This window comes from Macrobrachium rosenbergii, chromosome 41 (assembly GCF_040412425.1).
Source record: "Macrobrachium rosenbergii isolate ZJJX-2024 chromosome 41, ASM4041242v1, whole genome shotgun sequence".
NCBI lineage: Eukaryota > Metazoa > Arthropoda > Malacostraca > Decapoda > Palaemonidae > Macrobrachium > Macrobrachium rosenbergii.
The window spans coordinates 2,192,170-2,214,243 of record NC_089781.1 but is presented as its reverse complement, the minus strand read 5'-3'; the positions used below and the strand labels follow the sequence as shown (position 1 = coordinate 2,214,243).

The 22,074-nt window shown below is 39.1% G+C and overlaps 1 protein-coding gene across 3 annotated transcripts in view; it reads right to left on the bottom strand.

Annotated features, from left to right (window-relative positions):
* The window catches only part of LOC136826576 (NFX1-type zinc finger-containing protein 1-like), a 321,939-nt gene that overhangs the window by 58,694 nt on the left and 241,171 nt on the right, over positions 1-22,074 (bottom strand). For all 3 annotated transcript variants that reach the window (XM_067083776.1, XM_067083778.1, XM_067083777.1), the window contains exons 9-10: positions 21,111-21,267; positions 5,242-5,353 (exon numbers count right to left, since the gene is read on the bottom strand). In XM_067083776.1, coding sequence (XP_066939877.1) covers positions 5,242-5,353; positions 21,111-21,267 — 269 coding nt within the window. The remainder of the gene's footprint in view (positions 1-5,241; positions 5,354-21,110; positions 21,268-22,074) is intronic.

The following is a 22,074-nucleotide window of genomic DNA, read 5'->3' as shown; positions in this document are numbered from 1 at the left end:
AAAAAAAATCACAAGCTGTTTGGTGAAAATGGTGTGGGGCCGGCTGGGAAAGGTTGATAACAAAATAAATTTTATTCACATTTTGCAAGGATAATCAAAGGAATCGATAGTATGTGTGTGTTTGTGTGTGGAGAGAGAGAGAGAGAGAGAGAGAGAGAGAGAGAGAGAGAGAGAGAGAGAGAGAGAGAGAGAGAGAGAGAGAGATTAATCAGCATCTGGCAAATGTGAAAACAATCCCTCACACATGTAAGATTGTTGATGCATTTTATACACTTGGATCTTGCGTGCAAGAAGGAGGTTTATTATGCCACAGCACATCAACTTACTGTTGGCAAACGACAGAATTTAAAATTATAATATGATAATCATAAGGATTTTGCAAACAAGTAATAAGTAAAGAATGCAGGTAAGAAAAGGAAAGAGGTATCACAAGGAAATCATATAAACAAATAATCCAAGGCATGCAGAAGCTGAACAAGGTGCCTGTATGTTTACTATGGAGCTGAGTTACTTTTACAGTGCTAAAAAATTGTAAAAGCAAGTGTCACTTGATAGGTATTTACTGTAACAAAAAGAAGTGATTCAGGCAATCGAATGTAGAGGGGGAAAAAAAAAAAAAAAAAAAGGGCAAAAAGTAGTGAAAGACAAAAATATTCCAAGAACAGCTCGAAGTCAGTGGGAAGCAGACCCCCATCCCCTCCCTCTCCTCTCTAACATCTCTCTCAGCCAGCCCAGTCCCAAACACTTGCTCAAGTAGGACCATTCGATTTCTTATTGTTAGTGTATTGCATTCGACTGTTTTTATATTGCACCATATGATAAATTTATTGTGACATTCCCTTCTTTTATTTTCTCTATGTGAATTGTTACTGCTTTTATGTTCATACAGTAATGTTTTTACTGTCTCTTCTCCTCTCCTCAACAATATAAACACTCCCTCTATCCCAAGTTAGCTGTGAATCACCGCACTGACATACGACTTTGTTCATCTTTTATATTTTATTGTGAAATGCTTTGTTCTTTTATTTATTTTGTTGAATATGGTTATCATTAAACAATATATTGTACAGGAAAAGCATTTAAATACTACCTTTCCCACTCTCTCATAAAACACTTCCTACACTCTTAGACAATCAGCGGCCAGGAGACAGAGCACGGTGCTCTGGCTGGTCGCTTCCCATCCATCAGCCAATAGTGTGCTGTGTATGATCTCAATGTGGGAAAACTAGCTCAAGCAGAAGCTGCATTTTCCATATGTGAGACTGTTTGGCTACTCGTCTGCTGTACGCTACACATTTTACTTTGATTCCAAATTCACTGTACTGTATTATGCAAAGAAGATCACCATATGTGAGATTGTTTGGCTACTCGTCTGCTGTACACTACATATTTTATTTTGATTCCAAATTCACTGTACTGTATTATGCAAAGAAGATCACCACACACTTTTACCAAATATTTATTGAATCATGGAAACCAATGAAAAAAATAGCAGTTTACCCACATACAGAAGTAGAGACTGTAAAACACAAAGGGAATAAAAGGGAAAAGTAGATAGTGTTTTCACTTTTTTAGGCTGGAAAATGCTTATTTTACCACTAAAAATAATAATTTCAGGCTAGAAAATGCTTTTTTATACCACAAAAATAAACATTTTAGGATAGAAAAAGCTTATTTTACCACAAATAAACATAAATATTGTACAACAAAATCCCGCGATATGGTGAAAAATCCATGCTACAAATTTGGATATACTGTATTAAATTTTAAAAATCTGCGATGCACTGAGACCGCGATATAGCGAGGGACGACTGTATTCTAAATTTATTCTTACCTAAATACATATTGCAAACACAGAAAAAGAATATAATGACAATCACATTGCCAACATGAATTATAAATGGCAATGAATTACAAATCTGCATTAGTGATAACATTGTAAACCTTGCATGAACTTTAAATGAATGATTTTAAGCTTATTTAATCTGAAATACCAATAACATTAGACAGCTGTCGAATATTATTTTAGCAATATGTATAGAATATCATTTTTCTTGCATCCCCTGAGCCATTGTATCTACCTGCACTTCAATAAGTCCACTTAAAACAAATCATTCTCTTCTCTGTACTACTGTATCACAGCACCTAGTACAAGAAAACAAATTATGACCATGAAAACCTACTAACAAAGCACTGGTCCGAGTTTAAATAAATCAAGATTTACTTTTCCATCCGCACAAGAGTTAACCCTTAAACGCCGACTGGACGTATCATAAGTCGACTAAAACTGTCTGTCGGGTGACGAGCGGACGTACCATATGTCGACTACAAAAAATTTCAACCTTCAGTCAACTTTGACTCTACCGAAATGGTCGAAAAATGAAATTGCAAGCTAAAACTCTTACATTCTAGTAATATTCAATCATTTACCTTCATTTTGTAACAAATTTGAAGTCTCTAGCACAATATTTCGATTTATGGTGAATTTTTGAAAAAACTTTTCCTTACATCCAAGCGGAAACTCGGCCGAAAATTTCAGAAATTCTTTCGTCATTTTGTCATAATTTTTGCACCATTTTATATTAGCCATTACATAAACTTTTACATATGAAAATGTGCGCAATTTCATGTAAAATACAACAAAAAACAACCCATGGTTGTAGCTTTTATCAGTTTGGAAATATTTTCATATAAATCACGATAACTGCCAAAATTTCAACCTTCGGTCAACTTTGACTCGACCAAAATGGTAAAAAAACGCAACTGTAGGCTAAAACTCTTACATTCTAGTAATATTCAATCATTTACCTTCATTTTGCAACAAATTGGAAGTCTCTAGCACAATATTTCGATTTATGGTGAATTTTGAAAAATCTTTTTCCTTACGTCCGCGTGCAGTAACTCGACCGAACATCTCAGAAATTCTTTTGTCACTTTGCCATAATGTTTGCACCGTTTTATATTAGTTGTTACATGAAGTTTTATATAAGAAAATGTGAGCAATTTCATGTAGAATACAACAAAAAATAACTCACGGTTGTAGCTTCTATCAGTTTTGAAATATTTTCATATAAATCATGATAAGTGCCAAATTTCAACCTTCGGTCAACTTTGACTCGACCGAAATGGTCAAAAACGCAATTGTAAGCTAAAACTCCTACATTCTCGTAATATTCAATCATTTACCTTCATTTTGCAACAAATTGGAAGTCTCTAGCACAATATTTCGATTTATGGTGAATTTTTGAAAAAACTTTTTCCTTACGTCCGCGCGGTAACTCGGTCGAACATCTCAGAAATTCTTTCGTCACTTTGTCGTAATGTTTGCACCATTTTATATTAGTCGTTACATAAACTTTTATATATGAAAATGTGCATAATTTCATGTAGAATACAACAAAAAATAACTCGTGGTTGTAGGTTTTATCAGTTTTGAAATATTTTCATATACATCATGATAAATAGAAAAAATTCGACCTTCGGTCAACTTTAACTCAAACGAAATGGTCGAAACTGCAATTGTAAGCTAAAACACTTACAGTCTAGTAATATTCAATCAATTACCTTCATTTTGCAACAAACAGAAAGTCTCTAGCACAATATTTTGATTTACAGTGAATTTTTGAAAAAAAAAACTTTTTTTTACGTCCGCTCGTTACGAATTCATGCATCATTTTGTGATGATATTTTCTCTGTGTTGCTTTGATCGTTTTACAATTTGTTATATACCAAAGAAAAAAAAATAACTTATTAGCTTTAACCGTTTTGCTCATAGCGCAATTTGCATACAATTATATATGAAATTTTTTTTTTGCGCTGTCATATATTTCAATATTTATATATGATAATAGTTTTTTTCATTTCTGATGGTTGCATACTAAACTTCAGGCAATGTCAAAAAAAGGAGCCAAAAATGAACTCTTAATCTTAAAAACTAAGCATGCTGTGATTTTTTGAAAATAACTTTTTTTCCGCTTCGGCGCTAACTCCCGAATGCCACCGGCATATGGCAGACACTTTCGTAAATAGAGGCTAGGCATTTAAGGGTTAATCATACAGATGTTTGCTTACACTAAAACCAGGAATACCATTTGCTGTCTGCACTGATGAGTGCATACTTTTGGCTGTGGAGAGAGAGAGAGAGAGAGAGAGAGAGAGAGAGAGAGAGAGAGAGAGAGAGAGAGAGAGAGAGAGAGAGAGAGAGAGAGAGAGAGAAGAAACATATTGCATTGTAGATTGGATTTGTTCAAGTACCTAATGTGTGTTTTCATGTTGCAGGGATGAATATTTTGTATGCCATACCACATTTCAATAGGTTTCAAGTTGCAATATCAGATAAGAATACTAAGACAGGAAAAGACAAGAGGAGTAGACTAGGCTTAAGCTCACCAGTGCATTATGCACAGCCCATTACTGTAATTCAGAAACCATGTATATTTTGTAATGGTCACAACCTCAGCATGTCTAAAAATATAGTTTTTCTAGTTTCTTCTCCTTGTTGATTTTATTAGTAACAGAAAGTTAGCCAAATTTTGGGTGTGTCTTATAAGCCAGCAAATATGGTACTTGATAATGGTAAGTAACTAATAAGACAACTTCATATTTACTAAATTCAGAAAACAAGCTGTTTCAAAACATTTTTCACCTGAATATTTCATACTATATACTGTAATAAAAGCTGTAACTCAACACACAGTGTGTACTTTACAGGTGGATATCAGGTAATAAATGATAACGTTGCCACTATATCAAAACATACAACCCTTTAAACTTTGCCAAATCCACAAAATTCAGAGTTCTCAAACACTGTCCAATCCACAAGCTTCAGAGGCTAAAGAATTTGACTTAAATCCTAAGCTCTGATCAAGATTATACCCACAAGGTACTGTCCACTCTTTATAATTCAAATCTCTCCACAATGCATAACATAACAATATTAATAATTATATATGAACTTCCAATGAGCAAAGATACACAAATTCATTACAGGCTTTTTTTTTTTTCCGGGAGGAATGGTAGCAAACCTAGCCTTAAGGGTTACTCTCATCCTCAAGAGTTGAAAGTTCTTGGCAAATTCTCAAACTAGTATTCATCTTACTCTGGTTACTCTGGGGTAAGTTTAGTTGCTCCATAAATGTTAACTTTCTTAAAGTGAAAGTTTTTCAATACTGGTAAACTAATGTAAGGAATGCAGTAAGAGTATAATAATAAAAGAAAACAGTGATACAGCTGCTACATTACCTGACAAAAATTGCAAGGTAAGCCACACTTCTTTCGACAAAGACTATGCTCACATTTCCAATTGCACATTTCCTGACAAGGTGGACAGTCAGCACTACAGGGAAACTGACATCTGAAAAAATATAAGCTTTATAAAGTTTTAATCAAAAAAGCATATCTTGTAAGTACACACCTGTTTTAGACTAAAGTTTTGCAGACTGAATGACATAGGAAAAGTAACACATTTCTAACACTAATCTGCATTTTTCCTAACACATTCTTAAAAGTAATCTGCTTTTTTTCTGGGAATGGCTGCTGAATCTTGGCGCGTTAACTGGTAGAGATGGGGGGGTAAGAAGGGTAACCCTTCACTTGCCTCCTACCTCCTCCTCGCCACTTCACTTTTTCCTTCAGCCGCAGGGACAAAGTGGGGTGGCTGACGTGTGTTCAACCTATATAGAAGGCTCTGGTTTGTATGCCTAGGAAAGTTAAGTTACTTTTAAAAACCTATTGTTCCTACAGGGATACAACCATTGCCTTTTATATTAGGAGACTTATCCCTTACGACAGTTAAGCTGGATTCCACCTGGAAATATCATGCTCATGGTTGCAAAAGCAAGTGGGCCTACTGGTCTGATATAGGTTAGCCATAGCAGTTGGGCCCTGAGACAGTGAAACTCAAAATGAGAAGGATGTCGAGTAAGGAACAATTTCGAAGAGCAATGACACCTCCCATAGGGGTTCCTGTGATGGTAGGCAGCTTATTCTGGCTATTACCCAGTACCTGTTCAGAAAATGGCTCCATCATGTCCTCTATTCCCCTAACGAAAGAGAAAGGACAACGTGACACATTCTAAAACTACTTAGCACTAAACTCAGTTTATTTTAGCGAGGCGCATTTGCACTGACTCGCAGGGGTGCCCTTTTAGCTCGGAAAAGTTTCCTGCTAGCTGATTGGTTGCAAGTATTTTGTCCGAATAGCATCATTGTTTTCAAATAATTACCAAGTAATGTGAATCGAAACATATTTCCTAACCTAAATTTCTCCATCAGATATATGTTTTGTCAATAAATAATGTTAACGAATAAAGAGATTATAAAGTATTGTGATGGCAAGTCTAAATTTAATAACAACACCCGCCGAAGTCAACAACGGGAGCTTGTTTTTGGATGCAAGCTGCATAATTTTTTTACTTTTCACATATTTTAACACCAATTGGGATAAATTACACTAAGCATAAGAACAACATGTTATTATAAACTTTCTTTGAATACCAGAATCTACTAAAAACATGGAATTAATAAAACTCGCTGTTGGTGAAAACTTCCGGGGAGATAAAAGGAACAGCCTGCGGCTTTAGATAAAATTTAGATAAAATTACCTAGATAGGTAGGCCTAGTTATTCATATGGTATCCACATGCCAGCAAATGTTGATGGGCAAGAAATCTTTTCAGATACATATAATCTTTTATAGGCTTTTGTGCTGAAGCCTTTTGTTATATCATTATGATAAATATGATGGTAAATATGAAGACGCTATTTTTTCTTTTACATAATAATAATGTAATTTCCTTATTATGGCTTTATTTCTTGCACACATTTCAAACTAGGCTAGCCTATGACTATGTATGTGTCTTACACCATTTTTTGGCAATTGCAATAAATTTTGCTTACCACTTTAAGGTAAGGAGTAACAGTAAACACTAGCTGATGCTTGTTATAAGTTAAGCTAGGTGTATGTAGGTCTATGATGTAAGTCCGTGTAGGAAGGGTTTGCTAATTTTGTCGTAAAGGTATAGATTCTATTTTCGGTTTGAGGATACTGTAGTGTTCCATAAATTGTATAAAAATCATAATTAAACGAATTCATAATTTCACCGAGTTACAACCGCGATACCCCTCCCCCTCCCTTCCATCCCCGCCTCGGTATTTGACAGTAGACGCATATAGCCTACTAATCCTTAAAATGTATATGTGTATAGTACATTTTCTACTAAGTCACATATCCTTTTACTTCTCAAAATATCCGCAGAAACTCATGTTAACCTTATATGTGTCCTGAACAGAACGCAAATTAAGAAAAGAAAAAGTTTTCTTATTCGCTTTGTCTGCTGTAACTTACATGAAAGAGTAAGTTGTTAATTTCTGCGAAATATATTTTTATTAGTGTGTACCTACAAAAAGAAGCATAGAAACTCTTTAATTGCAGATATAGCCATTGAAGTAATCTCAATAACATAACACTGATTTCAACACTTACATAAGTCTGGAAAAAAGCTGGGATAGTTTCCCGCTAGGCCGCCACTGGCTGTTCCTTTTACCTCCCCGGAAGTTTTTACCAATAGCGAGTTTTATTAATTCCATATTTTTAGTAGATTCTGGTATTCAAAGAAAGTTTATAACATGTTTTTCTTATGCTTAGTGTAATTTATCCCAACTGGTGTTAAAATATGTGAAAAGTAAAAAATTATGTAGCGTACATCCGAAAACAAGCTCCTATTGTTGACTTTGGCGGGGTTGTTATTAAATTTAGACTTAACCATCACAATATTTTATAATCTCATTATTAACATTATTTATTGACAAAACATATATCTGAGGGAGAAATTTAGGTTGGGAAATAAGTTTTGATTCACATTACTTACTTGGAAATTATTTGAAAACAATGATGCTATTCAGACAAAATACTTGCAACCAATCAGCTAGCAGGAAACTTTACCGAGCTAAAATGGCACCCCTGCGAGTCGGTGCGAATGCGCCTCGGTAAAAAAACCAGAGTTTAGTTAGAATCTATTGCAGGAGATGGCCCTTTTCCCCTAGTACATACGTGGCCAGACAGCTTCCTTGTTAGCCTGCAAAAAAAAAAAAGCCTCTCCCTTGCAAGATACACTGGATAACCTTCACAGGTGAAGGCAGTCCACTCTGCAAGATGGTAATGAGATCGTGTGGATGACAGGAGGGTGGACCAAAGGGACAATGCCTGTGGTGCCTCAACCAGTGTCAGCAGATCTATGTAACAATTGGTGTGTGGCCAACAAGGAGCCACCACAGTCATACGAAGACTAGTGGTGATGAACACTGTTGATCACCCTGCAGAGGAGACTGAAGGGTATGAAGACCTTCATATCCAGATCGCCCCAGGGACATTTGAATGTACCCTCCATCACTGCCCTAGGGTTTGGGACTTGGGAACCCAAGACTGGAAATTTTCAGTTCAATCTGGTTGCAAATAGATCAATCACAAGGGAACCAAATACCTCTAAAAATCTCTCTGCTACTCAGGGGTGTAGAGGCACTCCATCCTCACCACCTGACCCTGCTGGCTGAGCCGACCTGCTAAAATATTCCACCTACCTGCAACATATCTGGCCAGCAACTCGGCAGCTCACTAATGAACCTGCAACTCCAACTGGTACATAAAACTTGAAAATGTGATCCAGCTGCATTTTCAAAACATTGAAGTGCACATGCAGTGTCCTTTGACCCCACACCTAAACAACCCCCTTCTCATGTGTGCACCCCATTCCTTCATCGATGGGTTTGTAAAAAGAAGTATTTACAGTGGGGGGGAGGAATCAATAGAACTCCCTTCAAAAGGTGTCTGTCATCAAGCCACCACGAAAGGTATCCCTCAATCATCAACTATCACACTCACTTTCCCTTCATCCTCACTGACTGAACATGCCACTAACATCACTAGAAACAGTGGTGACAGGAAGAGGAGGAGGATTCGAAGAAAAGTGGAAAAATTTGAAGTTGTAAGGCAGAAATAGAAGAGATAGGTTCAACAATAGATTGGACATCAGCTTGTAAATCAATATATTTGTAGATGACAAAAACTGGCCTTAAGGATGAGCTTAACTGCTAAAATTTTGTGCCTCATTCAAAGCCTAATTTGCTGCCACTAAAGCTAGAAAAACATCATGCGGCAATAACTCAATCCTTCACTGAACAAGGAATGTGACCAGCTGCAAGCAATGAAAGAGAGGCGGCGGCAGCCACAGGACCTTCATCCTGAAACTTAACTTGGACCCGTGGGAGCGGAGAATTCCTACTGCTGCAGGGCATTCCAGAGCTCAGGCTGCAGATAAAGATATTGTTATCTTCTCTCTCGAAGGGAAACATTTAAGAGTGCACATTTCAAAATTCACGGTAGTGCTAGCATTTGTTTTGGTGTGGGTACATGCCCCTACCACTATTGGGGACTGAGAGGAAGAACTTAGCAGACAGCTTCAATTCGTTTTCTCCCATGTCCATGCTAGAGGAGGGAGGGAGAGCTCCGATTATGTAAATACTTGGTAAGTATATATAAAATTTTATTTTATCTCAAAAATGTAATCTTTTATATAAGTAACTTACCTAGTAACTGCATAGCTGATTCAACACTGAAAGAAGGTGGATCCATGGGCATTTATACACCAACATTATCAAGATAATGACTTTGACACACAAGAGTTGCTAGCATCGAGACAATGCTTGTTGTTTCCTAAACCTGACAAGAGAGCAACTGAAGATAGTTACTGCCTCTGGCCGATGCTCCTCTTGACCTGTAGTGGGCGTGGCTGTACAGCCCACAGTCACCCCTACATGAGTGGGAACTTTGCAGTGAGGGAAGTACATCCATGGATAGAAAAATTGAAAAGAGATGCCCTTGCCCTGGATGGAGACCAGAATAACCCAGCAGCGCTGTTATCTACATCACAATAAAAAAGACCACTACCCAAGCCACAAAAACCTGCCAGGCACTCCAGGTACTAAGTAGCCCCAGGCTTCCCATAAACTCAACAGTGAGCAGCAAGGACTGACTTGCATCTCCAAAAGGTTGATTGAGGGATACCCAACAGGGACATAATGGCCCTGACCTTGTGGGCCTTCACTTTAATGATTCGCAAGATGCCTTCTCTAATCTGTGAGTGATATTCTGAAATCAAGCTTCTCAAAAAGAAGGAAAGAGCATTCTTGGAAAGAGGACGAGAAGGGTTCCTCACAGAGCACCATTGGTTGTTTGATGGCCCCCTGATCTTCTCTGTCCTATTAAGGTAATACTGGAGGGCTCTTACAGGGCAGAGAAGCGTCCCTCTTCTTCTAGACCGAGGATGTTCATTAAATTTTTAACGGTGAATGAACGAGGCCAAGGATTAGAAGGCTCCTCATTCTTGGCAAGGAACCCACCAAAGCCACAAGAAAGAAGGTTCTCTTGGTCAGGTTCCTAAGATAGGGAGTGTGAAGCAGTTCATGGGGAGAAAAAGTATACCTTAGTTTTACCAGACCACTGAGCTGATTAACAGCTCTCCTACGGCTGGCCCGAAGGATTAGACATATTTTACGTGGCTAAGAACCAATTGGTTACTTAGTAACAGGGCCTACAGCTTATTGTGGAATCTGAACCACATTGACCAGAGAGCCATTTTAAAACATCGAAATTCCAGGAGACAAAGTCAGACTTCTCTTACTTGACGGAATTAAGGACTTGATTAGGTCACTTAGATCTAGACCTCTACGTTTGAACACTGAACTGAGCATAGACCTACACCCCATGATAGTGGAGGTTGCTGGCTTCCTGGAGGTCCTCGGGTAGAGCAGGAAGTCAGCTACCTAACTTACAGAGGTCTCAGAAGAAGATATGTCATGGCGGCTGCACCATCTTCTGAAAACTGTCCACTTGGACTGGTAGAGCTCGCTAGAAGGTCGTCTGCATCCAGCAATAGCTTCTGCAGCCTGTCTCAAAAAAGCCCTTCACTCTGACGGGGCGCCTGACAGTCTGAAGCCTGCCAGGGCCAGAGAGGACAACCCTTGGCCAAAACGGATCAACTAGGGTCATTGAGACATCCTGGTGGGATACAAACTTGTTGATCACTTCCCTGATCATACTGAAGGGAGAGAAGGCATAGACACAGACCTGTCCAATCCAGGAGCATGGCGTCTGTAGCCCATACAAAAGGGTCGAGGAGAGGGGAACAGATGCAAGGAAGATGATGGTTCCTCGATGTCGCAAACAGAGCTATATGGCTGGCTTGCCACACAACCTCCATAGATCACTGCAGACAAGAGGATCCAAGGTCCACTCCGTTGGAAGAACCTGCTTAAGCCGACTTAACTCACTTGCGAAGAAATTCAGCCTGAGTGATTTGTCTCCATGTGAAACTTCTTTTTCAGAACGAACTGATTCAGGGTGCTGACATCCAGGAGGGGTCTCCTGCCCCCGATGATTTGGGGAGCACAAAAAGCCAGTTGTAAAATCCTTCTGAACTGTGATTCCTGACCACTTCTACTGCTCCCTTGTGTAGAATGGTTTCGACTTCCAGGGAAAGGGCCGCAAACTTCTCGGAGTCTGCCAAGTAAGCTGGCAAGACGATTGGCGACTTGGCTAAAGGGGGCCTCTCCTTGAAAAGAATGGAGTAGCCTTCTCTCAATACCTTGACTACCCAAGGTTCCGCACCTTTTTGGCTCCATTCCTTCCAAAAAAGGCGTAGTCTTGCTCCTACCGGGGTGTAAAGGACTAAGCTCTCATTTCCTGGTTGCTGGTTTGAAGGAGGATTTCCTGATAGATCTCGAGGGGGGACGTAGATTCACACGAGACCTTAGTTGGGTCTTCCATTTTCCTCCGCAAAATGGCCGAGGTTGAAGCAGAGAAAAGGGTCTTGCTGCAACGGTAGAGGAGTCCCTCAGCCATTTGGCAGATTGGGCCAGAAGATTGTTGGTGGACTTCTTCTGTAAAGCCAACAACATCTCCTTGACTACATCTTGAGGAAACAGGTGCAGTTCGTCCTGAGGAGAGAATATGAGCGCTGACTTCTGGATAGTGGTAACTCCTTTTGTGGTGAACGAACACCACAATTCTCTTTTTTTTAGAAAACATAAATAAAGGAGGGAAGCAACCTCTGCGGAGCCATCCCTTACAACTTTATAGGCACACGATAAAACTCCCAACCAATACATCGCAAAACCTTCTGCCAGGCCTGGAAAATTCTCAATCTTCCTGGCTAAGGCATCGATATTCCAGCTGAGGAAGCTATAAACTTCCATAACCTTAAAAAGATTCCTGGTCGAGTGGTCCAGCTCCGGCAAGAACATGATCTTGGTCGAGGAAAAAGCAGATCTATGAGTTGCATCGACCAGGCAGGAGAAGTCCCCTTGGGAGGAGACAGGAATTCCCAGACACGGAGCTTCCCAGGTGGCGTGAAAGCAGTAGCTTCTCTTCACCAGCCTACAAGGAGGAAAAGCAAAGGTGGCTTCGCCCTGTTCCCTCTTAGAGGCCAACCAGGCTTCCACTTCTCGGAGCACCTTCTTCACAGACGAGGAAGGAACCAACTTCATGAGAGAGCTGTCTGTAGGCAGTTTCCTCATGAGGAAAGTCGAAGCAGGAGAAATCAGGGCAGCAGGAGCGAAGAAATTCCAGAAATTGTCGAGAAAGTATCTCAGCTGGTCAGAGTGGGCAGAAGGGGTGGAATCCTGCCCGCTATCCTCCTCATCGGAAGAAACGGGGCAACGACGTATCCTTAGACTTGGAGACAGCTGAAGTTTTCTTAAAAAAGCACAAAAAATCATCCCAACGACGCTGAATAGGATTAAGAGAAGGGTCTTCCAGCACCAATTAGCGTGACTTAGGAGGAGGTGAAGCTGGCGCCGAGCCAATGCATGATGGCGCCTGGCACCCAAGAGTTGGTGTCGAGCGCTCGGTAGTAGGGGCCTGGTGTGCGGATGCAAGCGTCGACCGTCCAGAGGTGAAGGGTGCTCGGGAGCAAGACGGAGCTTCACAGAAGATGACGGGTTCCTGAGCAGTTCTTCCTGGTGCTTAGGCACCAAAAAATACGATCAAAATACGAGATTGACTCTGGACTGTCCTAAGCAGACCGTAAAGGACGGGCTGAAGAGGTATAAGGCGGAACAGTGAAGCTGCATGAAGGCTGAAGGCTACGACTGGCCTCCTTGGACCTATTGGTTGGAGGAGGGGAGCTGTCCATGCCAGTAGTATGCCTCTTGACAGGACCCAAAGAGGCTAGATAGTGCCCTTGATGCTTCTTGCCAAGACTGGAATCCTCCGAATCTGATGACAGATGGTGTGCACTAATAGAGACAGTCCAGTGGCGCTCTGTCACAGCCTGGGAACGGGCAACAGGCTCGATGGAGGGGGGGGAGGTGTGACTACCCGTGGGCAAACCCCTCCAGCCTCCCTTGGACCTCCAGTATGTCTTCTTCCCGGTGCGGAGGTGTGGGCAGGGACCTTCGTCTAGGCGCACGGGTGGGAGGGGCACCCAACTCCTCAACACAATCACTCTGCACAATACTGTAACACTTTTCACATTGCACTTTTCAGCAAAGGCCTTAAAGGAGGACTCCCAGCTCCATCACTGCGTTGGCCAAAAACTCAAACTTCTGGTCGAACCTAGATTTGAGACTGACAATGGTGTCGAGATTGGAAACACTGGAACCTGGAACAGGAGTACGTGGAATAGAAGTAAAAGGGCTAAGAATAGGAGATGAAACAGGATTCTAAAATAGGCGGATTCTCGGCTCTAGCAGCTGCCTTCCTTTTCCTATCCTCATCTAATTTGTCCAGATGGGACAGCATGACCTTCCATTTTATATCGTCCCAATCATGACATTTACTGCAAGTATTGTCCTTATTGCAATCCTGCCCCCTACACTTAACACAGCCATGTGAGAATCTTAACAATACTTAGTTAGCCTAGTCTTACAACCTTCAAAGCAAAAACCTAATGCTTGGAAGAGCTAGAATCAGACATCTTGAATAAAAGCTATAATTAAAGTTAACCAAAACTAACACAACTACTGAAGCTTGATGCTATAACAAAAATTGAGTACTTCACCAAAAACTTGAAAAACACCCAAAACACGATGAAGTAGACAGCAGGAAAACCATTGATGTTAGTCGGAAGTCAGCAGAAAATGAATTGAAGCTCTCTCTGGTAAGTTGTTCCTCTTGGTCCCAAATAGTGGACAGGCATGTACCTACACCAAAACAAATGCTGGCGCTACCGCAAATTTTGAAATTTTAGGCTGCTGTAGGTAGGAAGCTCATAGCTGTGTAATTACTTGGTAAGTTACTTATATAAAAACCACTGTCATTGCCAAAAACATAATCAGTCAATTTCCTTGATGAAATTAAAATCAAACCCTGTTTGAATTGATCAATTCTCTTTTCCTGAACAGGATAGGGAGCTGGTAAAGGAGGAGTACCATATTAGAAAGTGAAACTGGTGGAGGAGTAGGAGAGAGATCAGCAGCAGAAAGCACAGGTGCTTACGGCAAAAGAAAATGTAAAGGCCTATGACCTTTCCTAATCAAAAGCCTTCTCAATCTATCCCTTCTCTCTTCTCCTTTTACCTAAATACATATCTTATTACCTGATCTGACCAGTCATAACATTCCTCACAAAAAAAAGGGGGGGTAGGAAAGCTTGCCCAAAAATTATGAAGGAGAGCTGCACAGGCTAGGAGATCAGCGGTCGGAAACGGGCACTTGGTGCTCCGAGCAGGAGACTGATACAGAAGAGCTAGCGCCGGGTGCTCGGGAATTGGCGCCAGGCGCTTGAAAGTGGGCACTGGGCGTTTGGCAACTGGCGCGCCAAGCTCTTGGAAACTGGCGGTGGACACTCAGGAGCTGGCGTGAAGAGATGGGTACTTGAACGAAGACAACAGGAGCCTGAGAGGGAGCGTTGGGCGCTCAGGAACCAAATACTTGTGCCCAACAGAAGTACACTCAGGAAAGAAATATTCCGGACTGTCCCATGCGCTGCATGAAGGTTGAGGACTGCGCCTGGCTCCTTAAACCGCTAACTGGACAGCGGAGAAGAGCAGCCAACATTGCCTTTGTGCCTCTTTAATGGACAAGACGAATCTAGAAAGTGCTTGCAGAGCTTCCAAGTCCAGGGTCAACTCTTGAGAGTTTGGACGACAACTGATGCACATCCACGGAGACACCTTTCCAACGGCTGTCTGTTGACGTCTGGGAGCGATCACTGGGCTCGACTGAGGGGGCAACTACCTGTGGGCAAACCCTACCAGCCTCCCTTGGACCTTCAGTATGTCTTCTCCAACATTTAGGGGGGTGACAGGGACCTTCGTCTAGGAGACCTGAGGGAGCAACTACCCATGGGCCAGCCCCCTTCAGCCTCCATTGAACTTTCAGTATGTCTTCTAAGGTTTAGGGGAGTACGACAATGACCTTGGTCTAGGAGAACCGACGGGACAAGCAGCGACCTCCTCCACTTCACTGTATTCACTACTAGGTTATATTTCTTGTTAAACCTTGACTCGAGACTGGCGATGGCAAGGGTCGGAAGCAAGGGAGTGCCAGGAGCCAGGCATGGGGGTAGGTGGATTAAAAGTAGGAGGGCTAGTAGCAGGAGAAAAAGGTGGGAAGGGGGAAGAAGGAATAGCAGAGCTATCTCCTAACCTAGGCTAGCGTAGAATTCTAGGCTAAAGGGAACTCGTTTCTCGGCTCTAGAGGCCGCCTTCCTTTTTCATCCCTCTCTAACTTGTCTAGTTGAGATTTAAGGACCTTCTACTCTTGCTAACCATTACATTTACCAAAAGTTTTCTCCCTACTATATTGATGCCCACTACATTTACTGCAAATTGTATGAGAATCATATGACGATTGAATAATCTGGTTTTGCAACTTTTTCTACAATAGCGAAAATAGGTGAACTTGAATCACACTTGATAACAACCAAAGAACTAGAAAAAATGATCCTGAAAGCTATTAAAGCTTGAAGGCTACTCAAATAAGCAAAAATGCTTCACCTAAATCCAGCCATATAACCAAAAATCAGTAAACAAAGCTGCAGCAAACCCCCAATTTTACTCGAGAGCAGGCATAGTCGGAGTGAGGTTTTCTGCCAAGTCATTTCCAGTACTCCCATTGGTGGGCGGGGCTCGTCACCTACACTAAACTATCGCAGTGCTACTGTGATTTTTTAAAATAAAGGCTGTCACGTGAGTTAGAAACTATAGCTATGTAATTACTTAACGAGTTACTTATATGAAACTTTTTTTCTTTGACACTGTTTGTGCTTTGTTGCCAAACAACTGAAGTATTCATGAAATTTATATCAACGGAAAAGCAATTCACCTCTTGGATAATTTAAAAATTGGTCAGTGATCTTTATTATAATTTGTTTCATTCTGATACAAAATGCAACATAATTCTTTCTGCACTGCCAAGTTCTACTCATGTTTTGGATCTTTTGTCTGTCCTTGACTTTTATTGCACTTCTTTGACAACAGTTAGTAATAAATTATATTTTATTGCACTTCTTTTGTGGACAGATAGTACAATAATTGTATATAAAATGGTAAGATAATTTATCCTAGTTTCGCACTGAACAAAACTAAGCAATATATCTAAATCTGCTTTTTAAATGTCACACTGCTTTTAAATGACACCACATCTACAGTATTATCATAACAAGCAAGGTAACTTTATATTAAGTGATCACAGAATAATATCAATATGCATGTTAGGGCTGTGTATTCTGGTACAGACAGGACTTGCAAATGGCTGGATTCCCATAAGGTTAACATCCACCATGATATAATGTATTAACAATTTCAGGCGGGGAACCATCCACATTAAATTGCTATACTAGCAATTTCTGGTGAGAAGAATATGAAGTTATCCACAACCTCTTGCATTTCTTGTTACCTTATCAACTAATAACACTGTTCACCAAAATGAATCAGGGCTTAAGAAAATATTATAAGCTAGAAGAACTCTACCTTGCATAGGCCCCGACCTTAATACCAAAACAATGCTGAAATTAATAAACATCTTCAAGATAATTCCAGCATTTCAGATTTTACTGCACTGCTTATAAAAAAAAAAAAACTAACTCCATTAGCATATTTCTAAAAACTAATTCTAATAGCATATTTTTTATAAATAAAGCTTATAAATCACTATCATGATATACATACAATTAGAACATTGCCTAATTTATCCAAGAACAAAGACAACTTGATTTGCAATTTATATTTCTATTTCAAAAAAATTTCATTATAACTGTTGAGCCCACTAGGTCTATTGACTTACACTACTGAACTAGCTACAATGATCACACCAAGCAGCAAGTTGAGTCAGAAGGGCAAACAGTAGAATACTGTCCTTTAAGCTAACCAATCACCTCTTTGTCAGAGTAAAAGAAATTTCAATACCTAACTCAATTCACATAATCTATGAGTGACACCAATGCATAAAAGATTCAAACTAATCTGCCCACAAATTGGGGAAATAATTCACAAACTTACTGACATGTATGAAACTGGAAATAAAAAACCTTAATACTACTTGTCAACATAGCACAGAACTTACACCGCATCCAAGATTTCCAATGAAACACAAAAAATCATGCTGTGCCTGCAAATTCTTTCTATAATTGTATTTTTCTTTTCTTGGTGTTTTAGTCTTTAATTACACAGTACACTAAATATTTTGCATTAGTTTACCACTGACTCTATTGCTTGTTACAGTTCATATCATTCTTCATTTTTCTACATTTATCAATTCTGTCTTTAACTGAACACAATTGAGACAAAAAAATAAATACTTAAACAACTTTAGAGTGACACCGAGTAAGAAATTAGTATACAGGTTGACCATCACTAATCCGGCATCATTGGGACCTAGAGGGTGCCGGATTAGCCATTTATTAGGCTAGAATACACGAAACACAGTAGCTAAGCACCTCATCCTAGAATTAAAATATCCCATAAATCAGTGCAAGTTGTTAATAAAGGAAAGACAATTATCAAATACAGGTAGTGCTCGAATTACGATAATTCGACTTACGATATTTCGAGTTTACGATGGGGTTAGCAATTAATACCGATACGAAAATATTTAGGAAATATTTTTAGATTTCGTGCAGCCGCAGACAGCGAGAGAGACTAACTTACAATAGATCAACTTCTTTTCCTCCATCTCTTTATTCCACCTGCTAGTTAAAAAGTAAAAGAGAATGATAAAAGTATTGTTAGTAACGTTATACTCTTGCGTAAATGCGCACAGCCATAAACAACTGAACGGAAAACTGTTGTTTTGCTAATAATCGTATCGGATAACAACTGTTTTGCTTGTATTTCAACCATCGTACGGTAATACACAATTACTGTAGTTATGTTGCAAATGACGTTAAGTACTGATATATTTTTAACACTACAGGTAGTCGTCGACTTACGACCTATGCGACTTTACGGCGGCTACGACAATATAATAATATACTGTATAATAATATTTAATTTTATATTTTGCTAAAATACGTCGAGCGCGTGTACGATACTTTTTCCCGCTACTGGCAGCGCGCTCATATCCAAGAGATGCTCAGCTTTCGGCAGCGTTCAGTGTGTTTGTCGTTCGAAAATGGTAAAAGATTCATATTTTTGTAATGTATTTTATATTTCTATTTTTTGCAAATAAATCAAATGTAATAACAAATTACCGTATTTGATGGCTTATAAGACGCATGTCTGCATAGGACGCACCCCAATTTCAGCAGGACATTGAGGGAAAAGAAATAAGGTTTCCTAGCCTATGCTCATATGAATTTGGTAAGTAAAAACTGTAGTACAGTATTAGGTTATCATATGCATATTGTTTCTTACCAACAGAATCAACAAAAACATTAATAAAGAAGTTATTTACCTTATTCATATTTATCAAAATATGTATTATACAATCAGCCATTTCCTACGATCGAATGTTTCATCTGCTGCTGAAAGCTACCTCATAGGTTTACCAATAGATTGCAACACATTCATTTGTAAACATTGTTTCTTACCGGCGGAATCAACAAAGTATGCAATCAAGGGGTAAAATCCAATAAATAAAAATGTTTCCTATGTAACGGCTTGAGTCTCGTGAGCAACTGAACAAAGCCATGTTATTATTCTTAAAAGAGAATGCTAGCACGAGTTACGAAGTATCAACTTGTTATTATGCCTAAAGAGAATGGTAGCAGGACTTGTCAACCACCAATTGATCGAAGCCATGTTGTTATGCGTAAAAAGAATGTTAGCAGGAATTGCCAACTACCAACTGAACGAAGCCTTGTTATCCGTAAAGCTCTTGAGATAATCACCAATATGTGGCAGCACACGTACTGTAAGTCTGTAAATGTGGAATGCGGCGATCCGCTGTAGACGACGATAATATTAACACATTTTAAATGAAAATATCTATAATAACAACGTAGATATTGATTATAATACTAGCAGTAGTAACTGCGGTGATGGTAAGTGTGATAATGATTAATTATAATAAACTTTGTTTTTTAATAGGTTATTAGGATAACACCGAATGTTAGGCTAGGCTACAACATCTACGTGACGTTTCATGTATAATTTCGGCCAAAATTCTTAAATTTTGAGCCTACATTATATACATAGGACGCAGGGGGATTTTTTAGGCCATTTTTTTTTTTGTTAAAAAAGTGCGTCTTATACGCCGTCAAATATGGTATGTATTTAATTCAAACCTATAAATAAATAAAAGTAAATAATATGTCATACGTGTAGCCGATTGGCAATGCAAATGGCGGATAAGAAAATGTAAACAGACCAGACAGATGGTTTGAATACCTACAATAAAAATGTTAAATACAGTAATAAAAGTAAGTATTAATCAAGGAGTTCAAGCATGATAAGACTTCATATGCTACACGTAATAATAGGTACTATACATGCACATTTTTGGGATAATATAAAATGTATATGTAGGCTAGTCATACTTAGGATATAATATATGATGGATAATATACAGTAGGTACAGAATACATGTACATATGTGGTTGGTTGACTTACGACGAGATCGACATACGACCGCTCTGTCAGAACCTAATGCCGTCGTAAGTCGACGACTACCTGTATACCCTTATTCGCTTTGGAGAAAAGATCGGCAGGGAAATATACTGCTAGAGTAACTTTAAGCTGCAAGTTGTAGCTGAAGCTGAGAAAACAATGTTCAAGCTGCTAGTGACTATAAATTATCGTGCATCAGCAACATGGATGAAGCTCGACCATAAATAAAACTAGAGAGAATATATTTTAATCAAAACTACTGGGCATGAAAGAATACAAATTACTACTGTTTTCACGCCGATAAAAGATAAATAGGTAAAGCTTGTATTACGATGAAATGAGGAGAAAATAGCGAACGGAATCTTGATTTTTTTTTACACAAAACAAACATGCCCCCCCAAAACGGTCAGCCCCAATTCCCGCGAACATCATATATTAACTAAAAAACAGCTAAAATAATTTCACAACGAGACGTATTTAAGTTATATTTCGACTTTAAAACACTTCGTAAAATGAAAAATATCCTTGTCCCAAATAAATAAAGTATCCATATTCATTTACACAAACTAGAAGCAAGAAAAGCACTTTGAATTTAGTTAAATGGGGCGAAATAAACACCGCGATATTGATTCCCAAAACAAAACATTGATTGCAGTTTATAATACAAAAGCAATATGAGAATATACGCAACTGGAAACAATGTAGTAAAGCATAACTTTTCAAAGGATCCATGAAAAAGATGCACATTCGTTATGTTGATGTTTGTATAACACTGTTAATATGTGAATAGAGTTCAGTATAATGTAGGCTAGGCTACGAGTTTGTTGATGCAGCACACTGCGCCACCAAATCGAAGCGGCCGGCGAGCGAGTTAGCACAGCGACCCGCAAAATTTGAAAATTAGTGCGGAAACATTAGAAATTACTCTAGCCGAAATTTGTGCCGGATTACCGATTGTTCCGGACTACTGACTGCCGGATTAGTGATGGTCAACCTGTAACATTTTTAATAAAGGTGATCCCTTAATCCATCCTCTTAACAAAAGAAATATTACCCTCAATCAACTTACATGTGGCCACATACAAGTGGTCTTTTGCATGGCTTATTGCAAGAAACATGTAAACGACCTTGAAAACAACTTCCACAATGGCCTACACACTGATGACTGCAATCCAAATTTGCCATACATGGTGCATCACAGTACTGCCAGGCATCTTCACCAGTTACTGAAAGACAGCAAAAAATAGGAATACCATATATAAATGGTGATACAGTAGTTTCTATTCCAGAAATATCAACACCTAGAGTATCCTGGATAACTAAACCCTGGCATAAGGCACAACCTAGTTAACCCTCGGAAGTTCTAATAACATCAACGAACATCGATTATATTCCCAAGATTTGAGATTTAATACCATCAGTAAAAATTTTGGTTAATTTCGATTAGTCACTTTGACTTTCGATTTCGTGTTTTCCATTTTTAAATATGCTACAGGTTCACAATCCCTTATCCAAAACCCTTGGGGCAAGTTGTGTTTCAGTTTTTGGATTTTATCAGATATTGGAACTGAAGGTCGTTCTTAATTACACAGGCATTTAATTTCAAATAACAACATTCAATAAAACTACAAAACATACAGCATAAAAAAAAACATAATTTACATACACTGTATACTCATGTATCATTGGATCTTCGTGTATCATGCGATCCTTAAAACTTTTTCCCAAAACATGATTTCTGCACTCATAATATCATGTATGGTGAGAGATGCACTTTTAGTAGATTACCTGAGGATATGCTTAATGTGCAGGTTTCTTTTTTAGTACATTATACTCGGTAAGGCTTCCTATGCCTGTTTCAGTTTTGATAATTCCCCGGTAAGGCTTAAATAAGTTAGCTCCCAACTAATTAGTAAGCCTAGGAGCAAAAGTTCAGTAGGTTAAGTGCACATCCAGGGTTACCAAATTTTGGATTGTGTAAGAATTCATTACTATTCCTTACAATTACCAGCCACTTTCTACTGCAAAACACT